The sequence below is a fragment of the Lasioglossum baleicum genome, chromosome 10 (genome assembly GCF_051020765.1).
Source record: "Lasioglossum baleicum chromosome 10, iyLasBale1, whole genome shotgun sequence".
Lineage (NCBI taxonomy): Eukaryota > Metazoa > Arthropoda > Insecta > Hymenoptera > Halictidae > Lasioglossum > Lasioglossum baleicum.
Window position 1 is genome coordinate 12,915,185 of NC_134938.1, and position 24,510 is coordinate 12,939,694.

At 40.6% G+C, this 24,510-nt stretch overlaps 2 protein-coding genes across 3 annotated transcripts; both read right to left on the reverse strand.

Moving 5' to 3' along the window:
• Positions 1 to 8,083: 8,083 nt before the first annotated feature.
• Eif5 (eukaryotic translation initiation factor 5) lies at positions 8,084 to 10,418 on the reverse strand. Its single transcript, XM_076432435.1, has 3 exons — positions 9,349 to 10,418; positions 8,840 to 9,025; positions 8,084 to 8,757 (listed from the first exon to the last, which is right to left on the reverse strand). Exons 1-3 carry the CDS (start codon positions 10,399 to 10,401, stop codon positions 8,635 to 8,637), a joined length of 1,362 nt encoding a protein of 453 aa, XP_076288550.1. The 5' UTR covers positions 10,402 to 10,418; the 3' UTR covers positions 8,084 to 8,634.
• Positions 10,419 to 10,567: 149 nt separating this feature from the next.
• On the reverse strand, positions 10,568 to 23,362 carry LOC143213021 (uncharacterized). Of its 2 annotated transcripts, none has more exons than XM_076432454.1 (3): positions 22,906 to 23,362; positions 11,218 to 11,542; positions 10,568 to 10,895 (listed from the first exon to the last, which is right to left on the reverse strand). In XM_076432454.1, the coding sequence occupies exons 1-3, from the start codon at positions 22,925 to 22,927 to the stop codon at positions 10,856 to 10,858; spliced, it is 387 nt and encodes a 128-aa protein (XP_076288569.1). In that variant the 5' UTR covers positions 22,928 to 23,362; the 3' UTR covers positions 10,568 to 10,855. The 2 variants fall into 2 exon arrangements, with proteins under 2 accessions (XP_076288569.1, XP_076288570.1); XM_076432455.1 differs by lacking the exon at positions 22,906 to 23,362 and adding an exon at positions 15,653 to 22,886.
• Positions 23,363 to 24,510: the final 1,148 nt, after the last annotated feature.

Genomic DNA, 24,510 nt, shown 5'->3' on the forward strand with positions numbered 1-24,510 from the left:
AATTTATATAATTAAATTACATATTGATAAATTAGTAGAAACATTTCCAGACTTGACATAATTTACATTTTTGAATCGACTAATATGCTAACCTTCCCAGATAGCACAAAGATGTCTGCAGTTGGACATCCAAAAAAAGTTATTTTTTCTGTATCTTTGAAAACAACAAAGATATATTTGAGGTGACAACGTTAGGTGACTCACCCTGTACAGTACATACGCATCTACATGTTTGGTAAATAATAATATGTATATAATATATGGCAATGTACAAACAGATGTACCGAGATCGCAAAATGAAAATGTTTGAAAAATAGAAATAAACAATTGTTCCATTACCGCGTTTATTCAAATACGGGAAGTGTTGTTAGAACTGTAGACAGTATTTAAATAGGAAGGTTCCGTTGGACGTTTCGTGGACGGTTACGCACTCATTTGCAAGTACTATACATAAACGTATAATCACTAGCGGCACGCACAGTGTTCTACTGAACCGAACAGAGCAGAGTAAAATACGAGAAAGACGAGCTGAACATCTGAAAGAAAAATGTTTGTCAGATGTGGTCAGATGTGGTGAAGAGAACATAAATAATACTCCCTCTGTCCCATAATAATGTGAGGTTATGTCTATTGTATGTGTGAGGTTGTAACGGTTGTATGAAGTTTGGCGCAAGAGGGCGCAGAGCGCGGAGACGGCGAGCTACGAGCGTTGGACGTGAGTGATTCTACAGTTATATTACAAATATTCTTAGTATTTTATCTGGACTTCTCTCTCTCTCTCTCTTATCCGACTCCCGTCTCTTTTATCCAACCCACAAATAATAGTAGCAGTGGATGAATTTAATTTGCAATAATGCTAATAATAGTAGCAAAAGCAAAAGAAAATGGATATGAAACGAAACATTTATTATCAAGAAACTAGATTACATTAAACAATAAATTAAAAATATTACTCCTAATGTGTTTATTTCGAGTGTCCAGATAATTTCGTTACTGCATTTTAAACTTGTAGCAAGGGTCCCTTGGCTGCGAATTTGCTTTCCCTATGTGCGTGAGCTTAAAATTATTGGAGCCATCGTTCTTCATTGCTTCCAGCATAACTTGTTTCATTTTTATCTTACTTTTACAATGGGTTGATATTCAATTGAAATACAACAATTGATTTCGATCAGCGGATGAAATTAGAAAAATAGTTTTAATTCGTAATAATTAGGTTAACCTAAAAATCGAAACATTGATTTTGATCGAAGGCTTCGCAATTTTGCGCTGCAACATAACCTACAGCTGCATTCGCTAATAACTCCCGTTTAAATATTCGCTTGCTACCATTATTATATGGGACAGAGGGAGTAGAATATAAATAATGTTTACCATTGCTAATCCTTCTAAACACAGAATGAACAAGCCGGCCAGATTGAACGCTACTAAACTCTGACATTTCATGAACGTGAATAGTACCACTTTCTGCATCTTTGTGGGTATACGGTACCATAACGAATTGTATCTGGTTCATTCAATAACGTCGGTGCATTATTTTCTTATAATAAACAATGTAATAAACATTTCATTTAATATGTTCACTGTTTTAAATTGCACTTGCTCATCTTTGTTATAGTTGCATGAAATCTAGTCTAGTTGTCAACGATTAAAAATCTGCCTGAAATGCGGCAACCCGATCGACAGAGGTGTATGTACAGTCGTTAAGACTTGATACACTTCTGTCGGTCGGGTTGCCGCATTTCAGGCGGATTTTAAATCGTCGATAACTGAAAGACCAAACCGAAATCGTAATTTTCTTATTCTTCATTTTCATTTTATATTGTTATGGAGCAAGCAACTTACATTTCCTCGAAAACCTTAGTGCTATTGTCGATCACAATCTGTCCGCTGTAATTATTACCAAATATGAATGCCGTGTACGCAAAAACGAATTGCAGAGAAAGAATCACTGCATCGATTTCTTGCGCCTCTGTAATACTTATATAAAGCTGCGGCATACGAAAAAACAGTCTGATTACATTTCGTTTTCGAGAGAATGATTAAAATTTGTCGCGATCGATTCTCGAGTTCTGTTTATTTCATTTTTATGATACTCACTCGGTATATATTTACACCGAACGATGAAACAACCACTAATATCATCACCACTGACGTCATCATCATGTCGTCCGCGTATTTTTTACTATACCTTCGTTCGAGAATTCATAATCATAATTATCATAATTTTCGTATACTAATAATATAATTAGACTGCGGATCTTTATGTAAAATAAAAAATGTTTACGTTGTTTACAAGATACAGGTGTCATATAACAAATTTTTTCATCTTTTAATTATCTTATTAAGCTGAAACTAATACACTGATGTCCTTAAATCTAATTAATATGACCACTGCTTTAAATTGTGCGTAGCCATTTTTATCATAAATGCATAAAATCCGCAGTCTACTAATAATATACTAACTCAATAGCTTTACGATGTAAATCCACAGCTGGTTGTATATCTATCCTTCTCACTGTAGCTGAAGTGGCAACTTTGTCGATTGCGTTTCGCAGTCGATAGCTAGGGGAAACAAACAGTATACAATTTCTAAGAATGGTTTATTGTTCATTTTTTAGTGTATCGTTTAAATAAATAGTCGAAGGACTACACTCAATATGGTATATGTATAAGGTGGAGTGGGGTAAGTCCGTCTACGGGGCAAGTCCGTTAATTGGTTATTTTTATTATAATATGAACGAAATTTCTCTAGCTTGTATTTATTAATGTTGTATAAGTCGGTATGAACTATTGTACATAGATGTCGGCCAAGAATAAAGGTGTTTTCCTCGCTTAAATAAACAATGACAAACAGTCACGTGCGAGGTATTTACACGTACAACTTTGAGGTTACCCTGATCGTGCAATAGTTCACAAGTTATTAATATATTCTGTGTTGTTATTTTAGGTAACAACAAATATTGATGTAGGTTTACATTTAATAAACCGTTTGTATTGTATTTTTTAAAACTTATTGAGAAAAACACTAAGATGATCTTGCCCCGTAAATATTACTACACGGGGCAAGTCCGTACTATCACGGTGGGGTAAGTCCGTACTATATGGGTAACTATAAAACTAAACAATATATTTAATGCAATAAAAAGCATTTTGTAGCAGGCTTGATAATAATTCTTTTCCTGCCCCGTAGCACTTGAAACAAGGTTCGAAAGCATTTTTAACTCTCAAAGACGGACTTGCCCCATTTTCTGGGCAAGTGCGTCCTAGTTGACACTTTGTACAATATCCTATCAAAATGATAATTTTCCAGCAAAATTAGAATCCTACATAATACTAATTGATCAGTAATAACTGTGGCAAGAGTTTGATACCAAGAACGTTAAGTTTTTACATACCAGACTGAAAATACATCAGTTTAAAGTCCAACTTTGCAAAAACTAGGGCGGACTTACCCCACTCCACCTTAACTAGACTGCGAATTCGTCAATAAAGATACTATTAAAAATAAATAGCAAGATATTGGAACCAAATAAATATCCGTTTCGTCGTGAATAAAAATTGAATTAAAAATAATTAGGTTGTAAAGAAAGAAATGCAGGATTTAAATCCATGTTTTTAAAGTGTTATAACTCACATAAAAAACAATTTTATTGTTAAATTAAGGTACATATTTATTGGTATAAAATTGCAATTAAAACAAAGGAACAAAAATCCTGAATTTCTTTCTTTACAACCTAACATCAAGATACTGGAAGCAAATAAATATTCGTAATTTGAATAAGTTGATGAACAATGCACGAAATCCGCAGTCTACACATGTGGCAATGAAGTTGTTAAACATTAGAGCTAGTCAGAGTCGTCAGTTGAGGGGAGGGAGCACGAATCGAGGGGGGGAAAGTTACCCTCTCTCTGCCTCCACCGTCTACGGTCACGTGGGAGTAGCGTCGTGGAAGGGGAAGGTAGAGTGGGGACACAAGTCTGAATCTGGGGACTCAGAAATAAAAATGACAAAGATCAAATAAATAATTACACCGTCGGGTGGTCAGTTTCGCGAAATGATTTTACCTAGTTACTTGTAACAATCCACTCAAATGACTACCCAAAACAGTGATGGTTCCTTCCGAGCAAACCATCGTTAACAATCCGTGCATCGTTGAAATAATGATATGCCAACAAGTAAGATTAGTCCGCATATTTTTCTCGTCGTAGAAATATCCCAGAAGATACAGGAATCGAATCTGAATATCCGATTCCAGGAATGTGGATATTCCTAATGTTCCGATGATACACAACGATCCTGTACACGTCAGACCTAAAGTTCGGTATGAAGTAGTTGAAAAAATTAAAAATGTCTCACGTGAATGAAATCGGTCTGTCCATGGAACTTCTAATGCAAAATACACACAAATTCAATACAAATCGGTAACTTATTGCATAATTTGTTAAGTTGGAGAATTCAATCGGTTTCCTACCAAGAGGCAATCATTCCATTTTTATACAAATGCGATCAACCTATATTTTTAGACTGTGTTGCAGAAAATGTTTTATTGTTTATCAAAACGTTTTATATTTCGTTCATTCATTTCAAGCTTCAGTGAAAGATTGAATTATATTTCAGGCGGGAGAAAATTGAAGGGGTGGTTCTGCACGACGATATAACACGAAAATAACATATAAAAAAATTGCGATTTGAGCTTCGTTTTTTAGTTACTAACATTTTAAAATCCGCCTGAAATGCAGAGGTTGGAAGCCGTACACCTCTGTTGATCGGGTTGCCGCATTTCAGGCGAATGTTAAACTGTCAATAATTAAAAAATAAAGCTGAAATCGAAATTTTCTGTTCTTTATTTAATTATTTATTGTCGTGGAGAACCACCTCGGAATTTTTCTCCCAGCTGTAGTCGAACACCCGATTGTTTTATTGATGCGAGAAATATTTCTATGAAGGAACTGACTATCGAATGTCTTTACCGATGTATAGCATCAGGATACGTTTCGCTAAAACTGAATCTTTTAACAACATCTCCGCTTCGACAGGATCTTTCAGCATATTGAAATCGTTTTGCATATTGTCAAGCACGTATTTCGTCTGAAGTCATACGAAAAGAATTAGATAATCATGGTTATTCAAAACATTCTCGGAAACTCACCGTTGAAAAGGTCAGGATGGTCGTCGAGTATCGTATAAAATATAATAACAATTGAGCACCGAAAGATATCATTCCGATCGTTTCGTTCAGCGACATTTTCACATTTTTTATCGTGATCACCTGAAAATTATTTCGTACACTTTAAACGAAACCATGCAGCATCTAATTCCTTGAAAATGGAAATTAATTCGACGGGTAGATGGAGAAGTACGTCCCGATAAGATCAAACTGATTCTGAATGAACACGTCCTATTGTGAGTTGAATCTCATCACCTGGACCACCATGCATCCCAATAAGAACAGAGTATAAGCGATTCTATGGATCCATGTCAAAATAGAATTATCGTAGGGCCACAGTCCAGAGAGACACATCACAGACTGATAGATTTTATAGTTCCCTTGGAATACTTCCATTTCAACCGATGCTAAACCACGTCTGCTCTAAGATTCTGGTGTATCATCTAACTACACCTCGGTGGCATATTTTATTCACGCTTGTCAGCCTTTCGAAATTGGCCATAATTTAAGGAAATACACAGCTCCGTTCCCGGAGTCGATCGATTTGATTAGTGAACCGAAGAAAATATCAGAAAAACATGAAACACTATGAATACCCAACCCACGCCATACCTCGAGCGTTTCTCTGTTCAGAAAAAATACTCGAAATTTTTCTACAAATTCGAATTTATTTTTTTGTTACGTTGCTCCAAGTTCAACAAATTACAATAGAAATATTCGTGTAACTCGGTAACTCGATTTATTGTTATCCCCTTTCCGACAACTAATTCTTCGTCGCAATTGTTCAATGCTCCGTTCGTCAAAATAAAATGATTCAACAATCATTTTGACAGCTAATACATTCATAACTCGCGACAGTGACAGCGACGATTTACGCATAAATTGGGATTGAAATTATTGATGTGTGATAAGTGCAGTATTGATTCAGTGAATCAAATATTTATCAGACAATATGACAAGCATATAATGACTTTAATACTGTGCAACACTGGATATTCTCATAGTTATGTTTCAGTCAGAAGTGGAGGGCCTGTGGCTACCAGAACCTCTATCACAAGAAAGTCTTGACAAGTTTCTGAGAAATTCAATCTCGAAGAGAAATCCAGTTTTCACCGTGCAGTTAAACAAATATGGATACGAAACTTGTTTCAAAATGAAATTCCTTCAACATCCGGAAATGGGAGGTTCCTGAGATCATTTGAAGCAACATTTTCCTTTGCAAAAATGGCGTCTGCGGCCGGGAGTCTTTTCCAACAGGCGACGCTCGCGCGTGAACACTCACACACCGCTAGACCACGTATACGTACGCGAGGATTGCATGGGTCCGGGATTCCACTTCTGATTTCTCGACAATGCAAAGACGGGGTTTTTTAGTAGTCAAAATCGCTAGATGAAAGATCAATCTAGGGCGCTGTTTGCCTTAAAAGTTTTTCTTTTACATTTCCGAGCAATGGTTTTGCAATATTCGGATGCATGTTGACCGTCGGAGAGGCTAGTACGCCGACGTGACTGCAACGTCATCTGACGGGCAATATGCGACGGGGAACATGCATCCAAATATTGCAAAACCATTGCTCGGAAACGTAAAAGAAGGACTTTTAAGGCAAACAGCGCCCTAGATTGATCTTTCATCTAGCGATTTTGACTACTAAAAAACCTCGTATTTGCATTATCGAGAAATCAGAAGTGGAATCCCGGACCCATGCAATCCTCGCGTACGTATACGTGGTCTAGCGGTGTGTGAGTGTACCTTAGTGATGTGTGAGTGTTCACGCAAAAAACACGGACCAATCAGAGCGCGACCTAGAAGCGTGTTGGCACGGTCGTGTTTTGCAAAGGAAAATGTTGCTTCAAATGATCTCAGGAACCTCCCATTTCCAGATGTCGGAGGAATTTTGAGACACCCTGTATACAACTAGACACGTGACACGATAACAATAATTTCTGCAATAAATATAATGTTGAAAAACATTCTTCTGTCTGCGGTTCTGAATCACCTAGCAGGTTGCAACTTGCAACATAAAAGGTATGTGTTTGAGGAAGTCACATTTTAAATTTTAAACCTTGTTAGTAAAAATGAAATATACGGAATATTCAGTTCTTCATATAACTCATTTCTCGATATTACAAAAATGGGGGTTTTCAGTAGTCAAAAACGCTAGATGAAGGATTGATCTAGGCCGCTATCGCCCTCAAAAGTCTTATTTTTTCGTTAAAATAATTTTAAAAAACTAAATATAGTAAATATAGTAAACATAGGACTTTTGACGGTGACCGCGACCTAGATTGATCTTTTATCTAACGCCTTTGACTAGTGAAAAATCCCATCTTTGTATTTTCGAGAAATGAGAACGCGCATCCCGCACCCTTACAATTCTGGAAACTAGTGGTCTCACATCTTCCCTCTCCACGACGCTGTTGCATCACGCTTGCCTCGGGCCGCGTTTCGGCTCTTCGCACGTGCGTCGCAATGTCCCGAGACGATTTCGGTATTGCCAAATACATAGAGCTATTGCGCGTGGCCATTTCACGTTTTTTCTACATTGGAAAAATGCATTCCCCGTACCCACGCGTAAGAATCCACCCATTCAGGAGGGGTCGAAACTTATCAGAGGGCGGGGCGGGCGAGGAAAGCAATAACGCGTTGGCTGGCTGGGCTGCAGCGGTAAACAACGCGTTATCGCATTGCTTGCCTCGCCCGTCCGATTCAGACCACGAATTTGCTCATATTTATTTAACGGTTCATTTTACAGGAGTTTTCTAAACGCAGTTCTTTTTACAAGACCTCAAAAATTGTTAAGACTTTAAAAAACAAATATATGGAAAATAATCCTGCAAAATAATCTTGGTCTAATATTGTGTGTTCAACTATGTTAACCTATGCACGTGGATTCGATTTAACAGAGACACCGTCGTAAATTGCAGTAAACCATATTTATTTGAATAATTATTATTTGAATAGTAAATAGATACAATAGAGAACGCTTTTAGCAGGCCAACTTCCCAGTAACGGTGATGTGAACTATCAATTATCGTTTCGTCGTTCGTTTTCTAAGACATGCGCCATCAAGGCATACACAGCAGCATCGATTGTTTCAAAACACCTTCGAATAATAATTAGGAATAATAATATTAGGTAATCCTCAATTACCTTTAAAAGTTTAAAAACAATTAAAAGGTATTTTTTTTATACCGTACAAGATAAATATTGCTAAACGTGGGAAACAGTTAAAATTTCTCGTTTAAATCGTAATAGTCATTACTGGCATTATAATATCACTCCGTGGCCTAAAATAACAAAATACTATGTGTAATAAGAGATTGCGTTGCGACTCTTTGTATCATCTGCGAAACGATCGGTTTTCAATCATCGGTTTTATCGGACACATGTTCATTTCCCAGCATCTTCTCTATAATATTATATAATATTCCCCCACATGTCCGACTATTGAACATGTTTGTATCTTTAAATGGCATCGATATCAAAATCATCTTCGTCGTTCGAATCTTCATTGACTGCGACAGGCTTCTGCGCAGGCGGTGACTGTTGCGGTTTAAGCGACTGTTTGGCTCTATCATCGTATTCAATCTAAAAAAGAAAATAGATACAATTAGAACTGATTACCTTCCGATTAAATGAATTCCAAGAAAAAAGATCTATTTATACTGACTTCTAAGTCGTCGTCTTCCTCCTCCGATTCTGAATCCTCTTCCTCGGCTTCTTTCAACCATGTTATGAACGGCGCAGCTTTGTCATGAATTTCTTGAGATAAATCTTTCGATACATACTTTTTAGTTACTTTGCTCGCCCACTCGAATAAAGCTTTCTCCTCCAAAATATCTGCGTCGTAAAAGAGCTGCAAGCGAACAATAATTATTAACACCCTTAACCTGTGGGTTAACTCCTCATTTTTATTGGATTTCACTCGTCGTAACTGCTCTTTGCATTCAACTGTGCTATAATGATCTGTATTACTACAAACTGCAGTTTATTCGTATTCCTTATAGCAAAATTGAATGATTTTTCTACAGACAATCGTGTGATTTAACTCTTCGCAGATGGAGACTTTTCAGAGTACCATTTACGATGTCCCTTTAAAGGGGACAGTCAAGTGCAAAGGGTTAAAATGTTAAAAAAGGTCGTCGATCTAGAAGATAAAGACTCAGCTACACCGTTTACCTTCAAAATGCCGGGTACTTTGGGCATTAAAGAATCCTTGTGGAGGGCTATCACTTGCTCGATTCCCCTGATTAAATACTTCTGTGCCTTGGTGTCATCGTGGGTGAAACGGAGTAGCAATACTCGGTACTTTTTGGCTTGAGCAGCAATGTTCTGATCGAAGAGCAATTCGGCCAAGATCAGCGGCGCTTTCATCTTAATCTCTAGCCGTTCAGCCTCGGCGACTAGCTCTTTATGGTTGTCCAGTTGGCCGGCGTCCCGACGACATTTCAACAGCTTATAGAACATGTCCATTCTCTCTTTCTCAGTCTTATCGAGATCATCGCTGATAGTCATCCCCTTCGCTCCCTCAGTCAGATCTTGAAGACGGGCTCTTACTGCTTCCTCCGACACGTCGACTGCCCAATTAACATCATCCCCATCTTCGTCGGGAATCTTCTCGGGTACCTCGACCACGATGTCTTTCGCGCTGGTGTCGTTTTCCGGTGACCCGGATCGATCACCGTTCGCAGTGGCGGTGGTGGTGGTGGTGGTATCGCCGTTAGCGCGTTTCGAACGTTTTCCCCGTTTCCCTTCCGTCAAAGAGCTGCCCTGGACCGCGGGATTCAGACTCGGTGGATTCTTTAGGATGTAGGTATTCAATTTATGGTTGCTTTCCAATAATCCGTGATGGCCGCACGCCTTGCACCCCTGCGAGATTGTTGATTTCTTCGCGCTGACTACCAGCTCGGTTTCCGGATTGTCGCAGGCCGGGCATAGGACGTACTTCCGGATAAATCCGTCGAGGAGATCTTGCAATTTGATGGCGTCGTGTGAACCGTTCACAATGAATCTTTCGTTCTTGAAGTCGAATTGTGTCTGCGCACCCAGCTCACAACCGAAGTATTTGGTAGGATAGGTGGCCGGTCTGCCGATGGCTTTCGCCACGTCGACCATGTTCACGATGACCGTCTTGATCCCGTTACCTTTCCCTTCGACCTTCGCCTGGATCCGCGGCATCTTATACCGGTAAAACGCATCGCTCACGTTGCGATTCACGTTCACGCTCCCCATGGTGACCGATCTTTTTTCTCTCTGTTCCTACTCGGTGATTGAATCCCTCCCTTCTTCGGATACGACTGCGACCACAGATTAGACGTCGTTGCGAACGCTGTTCGACGAGCCACAAGCGGCGAGAGCGACGGCTTCGAGCCGTGATATTCCGTTGTTGTTGCTGATGTTCTTTCTCGTTTAACTTTCTCTCTCTCTCTCTCTCTCTCTCTCTCTCTCTCTCTCTCTCTCTCTCGTTCTCTGGTCCCTTTGACCCCCTATCGTTGGCTTGGTTCAAGTAGGTAACGTCTTCGTCCTCGTCCTTCTGGTTCTACTTTCCACGCTTCCCAGCGGCAGTTTGATTACTGTACAGCGACGTTGCCAGGCAATGGCTACCCGATGGTAGCTCGTTACGTGTCGAGTCAGGGTGATTCTCGTTGTCTGCGGTAAGGTAAGCCGCACTACCCACCGACGTCAGTCACGTTTCTCTGAATGACTGTAGCTTCCGATGCCTATTACTGCAACAGATCATGTGTTCCATCAGTCACCGAATTTCACGTAAATAATACAGCCTAACAGAACAATTCTGAACATTCGCCAGTCTGTTCTAGGTGGATGACAGAGTACAAGTTTGAAGGAATCATATTTTGAACTGGCGAAGGAAACCCGGCGAACGGTTCCACAAAGGAATAATTGAAAGCGAACAAGTTTTTCCATTAAATTAGCAACGTGGTTGGTTAGCCAGAAACTTTCTTATAAAGATCGTGGAAAATTTTATTCAGGACGTTACTGTGTAAATTTGATTTTACAGTAATGCTAGAGTGAAATAAGGAGATCAACCTGGAAAATTTTGAGGTCCTGTGCTTAGGCAGGACCAGGTGGTTCAGAAATCGTTGGGTGGTATCTTGATGCAGATATTGCCTCGGTTTGGTGAGCAGAGGGGGGTGGTTTTCAATGATCATACACGCTGCCTGTCCGTTGCTTGTGCCACTAAGAATGCCTGGGTACCAGGTTGGAGTGGTTAACTCGCAGGTTGCTCGCAATAAACGATTATACCGTGCGAAAGTGATGGTGTTGCCGTTTATGAATCGCTTGGACAATGTCCTACTACCGCCACCTTTGCTGTACACCGATCTTTTCCCTCTGGATGATATCCTGGATGTTTCTGCAACAAAAGAAACCTCGATCACTATCCATCCTCTATAACTATGATTTAATTTTAGAAATCGAAATAGCTTGTACGCGAAAATGTTCCTTTTTGCCATCTGTGGACCTAAGAATTAGCATGGAGGATCATCTAGAATAATTGTTTTTAGACTTTTTGGGGGTCTAACTTTGAGGGATGATGCTATTGATGATTTTAATGAAATTTTGGTATGATATAGAGCTCAAAAAATATTTAACACGTATTTTTTTATAGCTGTCGACATCCACGTTAAGAAAAGTCCATTTTATTGAATATCTCCGAAACTACATATTAGACCTAGACGAAAATGTCAGATTCCAATTTTTGCGTCTTTGAATGACGAATCTCTTAGTGTAAGCTGATTTTTTCAAAAATAATTTGTTTGAAAAGTATGTTAAAAATGAACTCTTTCTCCTGGGTGTCTAACTTTAGAGGATGCTGCTCTTATTAGTATGAATCTCTTCCGCAATTTGAGATATCGGTTCGCCGGTGGACAAACCTATCTTCAGTGAGCCAAATCATCTCAAGAGCCTTGCGCAGTCATCAGGATCGGTTCAGAAGAGTGTTTGTGACACGAATTCACCGCGTTTCTCGTCCATTCGCAGAAATAGAGCAGAGTTAGGTTTGCGAGCGGCCTGTTAAAAACGTTCAGTGTGCCGGACCATCGGTGATGATTTTTCCCAGGATGCACACGCGTAAACGTACAGCGTACATTTGTGTATCGGTCGTATCTTTCCCGTATTGTGACAGTCGGTCAGAAAATTTTGCGCGCGGTCCGCGTTTCATCCACTCATTTGATCACTAACGCTCGTCCGGGCGACTTTTTCGTGGGGCCAACCATGCCAAAGTCATGATAGCAAAGAGTTACACGCGGACGTGTCTGCGACTCGGGGAATTATGCGAACCGATGATATCGACGCTTTGGAGATTGTCAATGAACCTCATTCTCTTATGCGATGTCGGACAAACGAAAGGTAAGACAAATGACGATGACCAGCGACGGGTCGATCGGATCATCCTTGGTTGCTGATCGGTAGACAGCATAAAACAGTACAAGATTTAAAAAATTTGAAAATATACTGTCGTTTTTAAAGTAAACACCATTTTTATTTTATTCCTGCTTCCCACAATTGATGCGGAACACTTTCATTTTGCATAAATTTTTATTTCAAACACAACAACTAATAAACACGCGGATCATTCCAAATAATGAATTATTATCTCAAATAATGAATTAATTATTTCGAATACTTCATCAATTTTATTCGTTGAATAACATTTAAAACGTATTTTCCATGGAACTTTCAAAAATACTTTGCGCAATTACGTTAGACAATTATTATCGCGTTGGATGACAATCTTTTCAGTATTTTTTATTTTGACGAATCGCAAAAATCTCGTGTTATATCTATGTTATCTAACAATAATCTATCCGGATAAGAACGAAGAGGAAAACAAATAATCAATGTGCAACAATCACGGTTGCGTATTAGCGTAATGTCACCACGGTAATTCCCAACACGAAGCCAGAGAGGCTTCGTAATGCTGCGAGCACACTTCCGGCAACGTATGTCGGACGTTAACGGTGAAAAAGAATAGCAATAATGTTGATCATTAATGTTGAAAAAAAATTGATCCTCTATACCGCAGGATGTGGTCCTTGTTTAAACATTTTTGTTTCTAATTTTTACCAAATTATTGGTGACATTCTCCTGATTAAAACGAGCCTACCTGTTTAATCCAGGATACAACAGAACCTCGACTATCCGAACCGATGGTTTCAAAAGTAGTTATATCCATTGTAATACAATCGTGACACTTTTCTGACTGAAACGATACCAGACACGGCATAATTCGCATTATATTTACTCCCGTAAAAATATGTACACGATATAAGTAACATTTCGGACCCCATATTTATAATGAATGGCTTCAGCTGAGAATGGCATCGTTGGCGACATAATACAGAAATATTTAAGCATATTCTTCCGTGGGATTTGACCGACTCACGAGACAACCCCATTGGTTTTGTTAGGTCGATGAAATCCTATTATATAAAAACACAGCGTAATCCGCTTTCGAGCGATACGGTAACAAGGCGTCGCGCTCGTGCTGTAATCATCGGATGCAGCTGAATCACGTAAATCGTCCGAACAGATAAGAGTTGATTGTTAATCACTCGGTCGTGACGTGTGAACCCTATCGCCGCGGAAGAACTTCTTCCATCTTTCAGCTCTCCGCTGTAACACCCTTTTTTCAACCCGCTGCCTCCATGTCCATAACTGTGGACACTATCCTTAATGAGTTTTATAAAACAAGAATTACAGTTTCAAAAAAAAATCAAGGACTTAGCTCTTCCGGAGGATGATGTTATCCTCTAAACTAGACTCCGGATTTGTGAAATTTAAAATGTGGAGGTCTTCATTTTGACAGCGGATGATTCACTCGCGGTTCACCGACGCCCCATAAAATATTCGCGTTGTCACGTGTGCAATGGGGTTCCCTCCCTCTGGCGCCGATCACGCGGAGCGAAATAACAGCCTAGAATTCCAATCGCGGTGTCGTACCGATAACCACGTTTATCAACGTGGCGACGAGCAACGTAGGTGCACTCTCCCACCATCCTCTATCGATCCATTTCTAATGGAAACAGAATTTCATATCGGGAACCGGAGCGGCTCGGATTCCAGAATACACGACTCGCTGGGACACCTCTATGAAACTAAGGGCGAGCAAGAACTTGCAAATAATACAACATCCCCACTCTATCATGTTCAGCAGTCAGCCCCAGTTCAGGTGAAAATGTGATGTTCTCGGAATTTTTTTTAAGGTTAATTGACGAGTGAAAAATTCCGTTTTTTACGGTGATATTAACATAACTCTCGACCTTATTCTCCATTTTTCCCCCGACAAAATATTAGACAATGGCGGAATAATCGGTCGTTTTCGAAACCCAGCCCAGACCAGCTGGACTACCTAGAAGTGTGCTGTTTTCTAGATTTTTTCAAGATTAGTTGACGAGTAAAAAATTTCGTTTTTTACAGTGATATTGACGTAACTCTTAACTTTTTTCTTTCCAGAACTTTGGACCTCCAAAACTTTGGACTTCCATTAGAATATATTGTCTAATCTACAGCTAGAGGCAAGACAGAGAGGACCGCGTTAATGGAGTCCGTACGCCATTAAATCCCTATTTGCTAGGCGATTATACGGTGCAATGGCCTTATCATGATCAAACAATGCGACGAAACATTGGCGAGCAAACACAGATCCCGGGATATTCTCGATCGAGAGTATTTCGAGGGATCATCCTCTTATCTCTCGGATCGTTTATTCCCCGAACGAGAGGTAGCCAGAGCGACCTAACAATCTCCTCTTTCGAAGAGCATCGCGATGAACCGGTTCCCCAGTTTAAATCGTGGATATCGGACGGAACTGTTGAAGAGACTTCCCGAAGAACAATAAAAAAAGCCATCCGTGGAAAAGCGAATCAAGCCAGCAGGGATAAATCGATGCGCCGGGAAGGAGGAGGAGACCGAGAGAGAAACTGAGACTATAGAGGCACGCGTAGCACTGTGCAAGAATAAATGGGACCACAGTCAGCTAGATAGGATTGAGCACACAAGGTAGCAAAGTAGAGATAGCCCTAGGTCACAAAAGATGCAAGAAAGACTCGAAAGATCGGTGGACTCCCATCCCAAGCCGGCTAGGCTAGTAACCACTCCCAGTCTAGATCCAGCAACCAAGTCTAGCTCGAAATCCGCAATCTTTCAGCAGAAAGTGAACAGTCACCGATGGAGGACGTGTCACTGCGATTCTGAGGGAAAACTCGATGTACCGTATCACAATGCGCAAAGAGGACACGTCGATGCGCGTCACACAGCTCGTGGAACCCGGGGGGTAGCAAAGCTGACATATCAGCGAGGACTCTAAAGAGACCCCAGATCTACCAATAAAAGGCTTGGCTACTTTGATCAGCTAGGTACGTCTAGCTTGGAACCAAAGGCGACCAATGATGGGGTATCCCCTAACCGATTGATCATCCTCCTTTCGAATCCTCCCACAGGAAGAGGTCTAGAGGATCGTTACCTGCTCGGTACAGACGCATAAGTCGTGATTTGCCAGCGTGGCCGCAGCTGCCGATGCTCTTGGTGTCTTCCCCGGGACTCTCAGGCGAACAGGATGTGCTAGATCGAGGAAAGAAATCCGCGTGGTTCCGGTGCCGGATTCGCCCCGGTTGTCCGCGGGGTTGTCGGCTCGCAGTCGTGTTCACAGTTGGGACACACGCGTCACGACCCGTCCGGGTATGTCGAACGTTTGCGAACGTTCTCGTTCTTGTTCTCGGTCTTGTGGTCGACGTCTCCGTCGCCGTGGTGGTCGTCCTCGTGGTGGCCGGGATGACGGTTGTTGCCGACTTCGTCGTTGTTACCGTGCAGCGGACGTTGACGATGATCTGACCAGTGGCGGAGGAGGATGATGTTCTGCCCGGCTACCGTAACTCGAGTCCTCGACGTCGTGTGTGCGTCGCGGCACTCTCTTTCTCCGGTTTCCCGGATCGACCTACTCCAACGGGTCCGGTGTGGCGCAGGCGTCCTCGCCGCACCGGGATACACCGTATATTGATCTCGACGTAGCCCGATCCGGACGTAACGAACAACGAGCCGGAATTTCTAGTATGCTGCCCCGCCGTGCGCCGGACGCAAGGTCAGATTTCACCGATCCAACACGCCACGAGGACCCGGCGACTAGCCTCGTGTCCTCTTCGGGGCCCTGCCAGTGCAGTACATAGCTTTTGGTGACGTTGGTGGATTCTTCGAACAGGCTCTAGCTAGCTCGATAGACTAATACAGGGTCTTTCAATGAGAAGCACTCGCTTTATTTTAAAGCATTAAGTCGTCCCATAAGTTCATGCCGCTTATTGCGTATCAAAGTTTACGAGAATAGGCGATCACCTTCTCGTTCTACAACCTCTTCCCATCTTTTAGGTAAAGACATTGTAAAATTTTGTTGGTTTATCGTTAAAATATTGTCCAATCTCTGTCTTTAGGGCTTCGACGTTATCAAATCTTTTTAAGATGCTAAAGAATAAAATGCTAAAAGATGTTGCATTGCCCGGAATAGGTGAAAATCCGATCGAGCAATGTCTGTAGAATATCTCCCCACCAGTGACCGAGCCGGCTCGGTGTCGAGTAGCGGTGAAACACACACTAATGTAAGCGGATCGAAAGATTGCGACTTTCCTAACTTTTGATTTGTTTCCATAGAACTTTGTATAGAAGGAGCAGAGTGCAAAGAATAAGTGGAGGCAACAGTAGGCTTGCTATAATATTGTATAATAACGCTCGGAAAAGTGGTTTTTATATCGTCGGAATTTTTATTGGCTTCTGAACTCGCCGGTGATCCAATTAAAGGATTTACCTGTTGATTATTTTTAAATAACTGTCTCGTTTATGTGTGGACAAGTATGTCACGTTCAGTGAAAGAGGAGAGGCTACTCCGCACCTATTGAAGCAGCTTCCCAAGTGATGTAAATCCCGTAGGAGATTTTGCATTGTCAAGTGACAATTTATTAACCAATTAGAAGAGACTGGATGAAGATTGGAAAAGTCAGAAATATCGTTGAACGGAATTGAGCTGCTGATATATTCGATGGGTTATCAGGAAGATGCGTTCTGTGCCAAGTTTCCTCGTGGTAGAAAGGGTATGGGGATAGGGTATGCGTCCACTGCAGTGGAGTTTAGGCGATGCGTGACATAGTGCGCGCAACAGATCACGGTTCTGTATTTTCGAGCGGGTTATTATCCGTCCCGTCCGTTCCGTTTACATGCATTATGCATTTTCTGGAGACAATCAATCATCTCTGACAAGCATATAGGTTTGGGACAAGGCCAGATCCGCCGCGTCGCTTCACGAAAAGACGTATCGCGCCTGAGACAGATCCGACGCGATAATACCGCATGCAACTCCTTTATGCAAATGCACGTTGCACCCGCTTCGACCCAAACTGGCGAGGTGAAGGTTGCGTTACTGGCTGCGTAAACGGACTCGAACGTGCTGCGATTTATCGCGTGGGTCGGGCAACTCTTTTTTGGAATGCAGCAATGCCTCGATATTTGAAACAATAATTAATTCGATGACCAAAATTTTTTGTTTATAATTATTTTTTTGTGACGCTCTTATTGGCGCATTCGTGGCATTTTTCTGATTAAAACGAACCCAAACACGACGCAATTCGGAGCATATTTGCTCGTTTAATCCTCGATACAGTAAAACCTCGATTATGCGAATCGATCATCTGAATTCTGTATCGTGGATTACACGAGTAAACGGGCACCGAATTGCATCGTGTTTGGACTCGTTTCAATCGAGAAAACGTCACGAACACGCTGGTAAAAGTTTCGTTCGAAAAGTTAGGTGACTATTCTATTATTTACATGTATCGAGGCGTTACTGTAGCGGCTCGACTATAATATGAAGAGACTGTATATTTTTATGGAAAAACATCAGGCAATATGACCAGGTCAGAATTGTTTTTTACGATTGAAGAATTCTAAAAATACAATTTTTATACATGTGATACATACGCTTTGCATATTCATTTTAAAAAGCGCGTGTACGAATATATTACGTATGTTCTTTGCATATGCATGTACTGTCGCTTATGTAGAATACCCATCTTTTATTTTATTTATGCGAAATAAAAATTTTAAAAGAGTAAAAATAATGATTCACACGTTTGTCACAAATATCCACGAACCAGTGACAATAATCTTTTTAACGGCTGTTGAAATTTTTTCAGAATTCAATTTCAACACAATTCTGCCATCACGGAACGAATTTCACGGACCCAAAATTAGCATACCCGGACATCCATTCCGAACAGGTGTTAGGAGCATTATTTATGCGAATTTTTTTACTGTCTCCACGATTTTCAGACACTTTAAACTTTCTAAAAATATCCGAAATGTTCAAACTACACCGAGTGTATTTATACGCGAGCTCGCATTATAAAAATTTATTTAAAAAAGGTCTGGTCAGGTATAATTTACAAAGGGTGTCGAACCGAAATTGTTTTTAACAGCGCTTTTTCTCTGTTCCGAAAGAGAACTTTGAAAATGAATGTACACTCCGTCGGAAAAGTACGTTCTTCAAAATAGAGTAACTTTTTTCAAGAATTAGTTGCATGCATGTGTGAAAGAATTTATATTAACAATAAGAAAGTAGTGAATATCGATTTTACAGATATTTATTAAAGATCTTTATTAAAACTTGTCTACCTCAAGAAACGGGAGCAAAATTGATTTCCTTTCTTAATGGACTTAATAGGCTGAAAGTAATGTGACAATACTTTTATTATGGTATGAGAATTATTTATTATAGTATATAATATGAGAATTATTTATTATAATATATAATATGACTCGTGACTCATAGGTGGCGCATAGGTGTCTTTATCCGTAATAGGGCGAAAGCCCTAGTAAAACTGTAAGTCGGAAATTACTCCGGCATAGGCGTAGAACTCGCTGGAGTTCGAGAAAATAAATTTCCATTTCACTCCAGTTTGTCGCAAATCAGAAAATTTTTATTTTGCATTAAAGGGTGTGCATGAACTAAAGGGTATAAAATGCATGGAAGCCACGATCTCGAGCAGCAACCTTTTTGCATGGTAGCGGAGTTAATAGAAAGGGGGCAAGAAAATTATTGGAATCCGAGGCGCGAGAAGGCGGCACAGAATTGATAACGCTGCTGCCCGGGGCGGAGGGGGATGCGTCGCAGGAGATAATTGTGCGTTGACCGAACTTGACACAGAGAAACGACCGGTGGCAGCGTTCTCTCTTTCTCCGTGGAAGGGAATCGATCGGGTCAGCCTAGCAAATTGTTTACTAGAGCAAGTTTAAAATGCAACGCTACCTAGCAACTTTCACTCCGCGGAGCACGCGTTACGTAAAGCTGCGTGCCCGCCACGAAAACGAAGTGATCTTTCGAGAAAGCCGTGGGCGAATGCTATCGTGGTATATGGGCTGTGCTTGCGTGGCCGTAAGTACCGAACCATGTACAGAACCGAGGGAAAGAAGTGCCAGCACAGCGATAACTTATGCTTTCTGGCGCTATGTGTGTATGTAGTATGCCGTTCTCAACACCAGCTCGAAATCACGCTGGGTGCTCAAATTATTGGGTCGAAACGAAAGATCGTAAAGTTCTTCAATTAAAGTTCAAAATTAAAATGTTTATTCGTAGGTTAGTTCAATAACGTAACCTCAAAAATGGCAAAATATTCATAACAAAATGCGCATGGTTGATTGAATTTTTTTTAGGAGATGAGCATGAACAGCACGAGTGCCATCCGATCAACCTAATAATAAAATCGGTGCCGCTTCGACGCCGGCGGAAGTGTTCGCTCACGCCTTTTGTTCTCCGAAGATGGCGCAGCTAGAACCAATTTCCGGTCTGCAGCATTGCCGGTTGAGAGCCACTGATGGACTGATTAAGAGGTATTTATTATTTTGCATCGCTATCGTGCCGGCTATGCATACTTAAGGGTCAAAGCAGGCCATCTTAAGCCGCAGATAAACGGAAAAAATAAGGCAAGCGTGTATACGAAGGGAGCAGAAGGTCCGATTACACGCGAGAACGTTCGGAGAATCGGTTTCAAAACCGGACGAAGCCTCGAGATGATCGAAGTCCACGTGAACCCTCGTTGATCTTGCTTGGCGTGCGAAATAATATATTACAGTAAATAAATAGCCCGGCTTCCTTAAAAACTATCTTGTTTGTTACGATAAGAGTCAAAAATAATATTGAAGAGTTTCATTTAAACAATATCTTTGGCGGTGTATTTAGTTCGTTCTACCTAAATGGTCGTAATTAAACTTAAGATTAATACTATTGTATTCAAACTGCATAGAATATATTTAATATTTCACATATTTTCCGAAATATCTTCTTCAAAAAATTGTATGTTGGTCGCCTTTAAATATCCAATCATGGTCGCCATTTTGAAATTATTTTGCCGTAACAAAGTATTCGAAATGTAGTAATAATATATTTTCTCCGGCTGGAAAAATACTACAAGAAAATTCGCTTGCAAAGAGACTATTCATTCTAGCGGACGTTAATCGGTTGTTTATTAAACAATTTCGGCCCGATTTAGGTCAACGGATCAAAACATTGCACGATTGCTAGAAGAGTTTGCATCGAATTAAGAGTTAACCTCTCGCGATCTAATATGTACCGAGTCAATCGGCGTTGTACTCGAGTCGATTTCGAAATTGCGATATTTCGAGATATCGATCGTTTCTCGAAACGTAAACAAATACTTTCAACGAAACACCGACTCGTGATGAATCAAACTAATCATTATTATTATTATTATTATCCTCCTGATAAGTTCCTCGAGTGTCGTCGTTCGAGATTGATGAAAAAAATTCCGAGCTCTGATAAATATTAACGATTATAGTTGGACGGGAAAAATATTCCGAGCACATGAACGATTATAAACAAAGGCGCGTGATCCAGATTATGTTAGCAGTACGGTTGGGACAAACATTTTCAAACTCTTTGCAAACATCTCATTCCCCTAATAAAAATTGCTACATATGTCGTAACAATTCCGCTTTTTGCGTAAGCATCCAGAGCCAATAGCAATCAAACGGAAAATATTGTTCGCACAATTATCGAAAAATCCGAACTCGAGGAATCGATTTCTCTTAATGAAACAACTATCGTAATTGCTAGTCGTAGGATGACGATATCCTTTGGCCACGCAATAATAAATATTGATACGATATGTAAAATCTCGTGATAGATTATCGATTCCTCGACGAATAGAACGAGCGTTAGGCATCGATTATTGTTGGGCAATGTTTCGTTTCATTTGTTCCCGATTAACCTGAAACGAGGAACGTGAGTCAGCGTGTAGCATTATCGGTATTAAATCGTTTCGGTATCACTATCACAGGAGATTCCAAATTATTTCGGCTCACTCAGTACAGTCAGGTACAAAAATGATAGGACACCCTATTAATTGGTTAATTTTTATTTTTTCCACATACATCGTTTTACACTGTTTTTGTTTGCTTGGCTCAGTTGGTAAAAACAACGGGACAAAACGACAGGACGTGCGTTCGAAACATGAAATGTACAAAAAGAATTCATCGGTTTGTTGTGTTTACTAATATTTTTTAGCCCAGAAATTGTTCAATAATGTTAAGATCTGGAGATCTTGCTAGCCAGTCCAGAAGTTTAATTTTTCTCAGTTGCAAGAAAATGTTTTAACAGAGTTGTTGAACAGAGGAATTACTATGTTGAAACATGAAATTAGTACCAGCAATTCTCGTGGCATGTTTATTTACTTGCTTCATGGTAGCCTACACCATCTCAAATAATACCTCCGCTAACGCCCATTTGAAGACGACTTACAATTGAGTTTCTATTCATAAATGATAATAGTAGTTAAAACTGTCCCTATCAAATTAAAATTGTTCGCATCAGTAAATATTCTTTATCACCGTTCTCTGTTCAACTAAATATGTCTCTCTGCGAATAGCAACAGCGAACACTTCTGTTCCTGCGGAATTTTGTTCGCTCTAAATCCTTACGCTTCCATAAAATCTAGTTACTCAAGTTTTACGTGTAGTTCAACACCAGCATCTTTCCTTGTGACTTAACGTTAACAGAGAAGGACCAGAACTCTGTTTTGTGGGGTAAATACCTGGATTTTTATCAAACTTAAGACAGTTCGACAACTTCTCTTGTAACAGTTTTACAGCGATATCCATTCCAGTAGGAGTGGATGTTTTCCCATGAACCATTTCATGCTTCGAACAAACTGAACTAATCTCTATTAGATACCGTGTCCCTGAGACTTCTCGGGACATGTAGTATTCTGTCCAATGTTTACGTCTTTCATCATAACAGTCTCTCAGAAACTGAAAATACTTACAGAGCTACAATGTAATCGATTTACCGAAAGTGTATAACATTCCCTTCCTATGTTGAACACAAAGGAACATCGGGTGTCCTATCTTTTCGTCAGTGGCCGCATAAAATTTGATCGGGGCGATATTGATCCATCGTAACACGGTGTAAATGTCAAGAAAGTGAGGAGAGAGAAAGAGAGAGAGAGAAAAAAAAAGAAGAATATAGATCTTGTCGAAGGAGGACAGAGAGCATGCGAGAGAGATGGAGCGAAACGTTTCATTTCCGTAGAAACACGGACGGCACAGATCGGCGCACACGTTCCTCGTGTTCAAAATGGCTGGTCGCTAAAATTAGCGTCGGGAAGTAAAGAGCCCCCGGTATACCGTATAAAAAAGAGCCCACCATGCCCTAATTCAACTCACCTTGACGTCGAAGAAAAGTCATATAAAATGGTATCGCCCTGCTGGACGGCCGCCTTCTAGCGTGAAAATTGAACGGGTGTCCGTGGGTGTATCGAGACAGATGGATCGCCCTGTCGGGTGCACCCCAGTGTCTCGTTTTTGCGTTCTCGCAACGATATCGCTCGGCGAAAAGTTTCCTCGGCGGAATATCGGTCGGTCGCCTCTTCGACGTGACACCGTCTCGACACGATGCCTTCCGGTTCTTCTCGAAGATCTGCCCGATTCGCAAAAATCAATTCCTGTCCGGCGGATTGCTGGTTCCGAATCCGATCCTCGAGGTTTCTCTCTCTCTTAGATTCAGCGTGTGCTCTGCGTACCTTTTTACACGACGTGTACACTCGATACGTTCTGATACGTTCCGGCTTCTGAGACGGCTACTGCCTGAATACAACTGCAAACGCTCGACGAAACCAGGCCCGTAACATGACTTGCGGATCCCCGTTCATGATACCGATCCCCTACCTTCGACCATGTTTTTTTTCACCCGGCGATCACGTGACACGTATCCAGTGACGCAACATTTCGTGGGTTCCTGCCAAGTCATAACTCGAAAAGTAATTTTCGAGTAAAGCAGCTTTTCAAATTAAATGCGAAGATGATTCGATTGGTAAATGAGAAATTTTTCTTTAAATTGCGACGACCTTGTTTTTTAATGCATTTTTATTAAGTAAAAACTGGTTTACAATTTTAACGAAAATTGAAAAGAAAATAGTATATACCCAGCTAACCAGGCGTGCCTTGGGCAAGCCGTGCCTAGGGCACAGATCGGCAAATCATTGTCCAATCTACGCTCGGAGGTGCTCAAGTCCCGATTGGCTTAATTTTGGACGACCGTAGGACCAGGGTTTGGACATGGGCATGAGGTCGGCATCAGGTCGGCACGAATCGACCGAATGTGCCTTTGTGGCAGCACTGTCGCACTGATGTACCGCATGCCGAATATCGTTTTACAGGTGAAACAAACAATTCCAATGCCGCTTTTGCAAAATTCACATGTTTTTCTATAAGCGAGGGTGAAACTAATATCCTAATCGCGATATGGAGCAACAAAAAATGAGTATACACATTCGGAGCTAATATCCCGTACATTACTACCGGGCCGGTATATAAGAGAAATTGGCGAAAAAAAAAATACAAATTTTATTTATTTCTCACATTTGTTATTTTTCCTAGACTGCGGATCTTTATGCGAAATAAAAATTGTCTGCATCGATTGCAAGAGACATAATCTAAAATTTGCATTGCCGTACAATTTTCTTTACAGTTCAATTTCAACTAATTGAATACACTTATATTTTAAAGATGATAAATAAAAATGATTTTATCATCTCCGCGCGAATGGCAGTACTCGATAAGTACTGTCCATCTGATTTTTCTAGACGCCCGAGGCCAATAGAAGAATATTCAACTTTTAAAGCGACCGAGTTTCGCCAATTTCTCTTATATACCGGCCCGGTAGTAATGTACGGGATATTAGCTCCGAATGTGTATACTCATTTTTTGTTGCTCCATATCGCGATTAGGATATTAGTTTCACCCTCGCTTATAGAAAAACATGTGAATTTT

Bases quoted from the DNA above. Each gene is read 5' to 3' on its own strand.
- Eif5 (XM_076432435.1), bottom strand. From the start codon at position 10,401: ATGGGGAGCGTGAACGTGAATCGCAACGTGAGCGATGCGTTTTACCGG. The intron at 9,026-9,348 runs GTAAACGGTGTA...GTTCGCTTGCAG, and splicing joins AAGTACCCGGCATTTTGAAG to CTCTTTTACGACGCAGATAT. The intron at 8,758-8,839 runs GTCAGTATAAAT...TTTCTTTTTTAG, and splicing joins AGGAAGACGACGACTTAGAA to ATTGAATACGATGATAGAGC.
- LOC143213021 (XM_076432454.1), bottom strand. From the start codon at position 22,927: ATGACTTTTCTTCGACGTCAAG. The intron at 11,543-22,905 runs GTGAGTTGAATT...CTTTTGTTGCAG, and splicing joins GACTTTTCTTCGACGTCAAG to AAACATCCAGGATATCATCC. The intron at 10,896-11,217 runs GTTGATCTCCTT...GATCTGTTGCAG, and splicing joins AGGACCTCAAAATTTTCCAG to TAATAGGCATCGGAAGCTAC.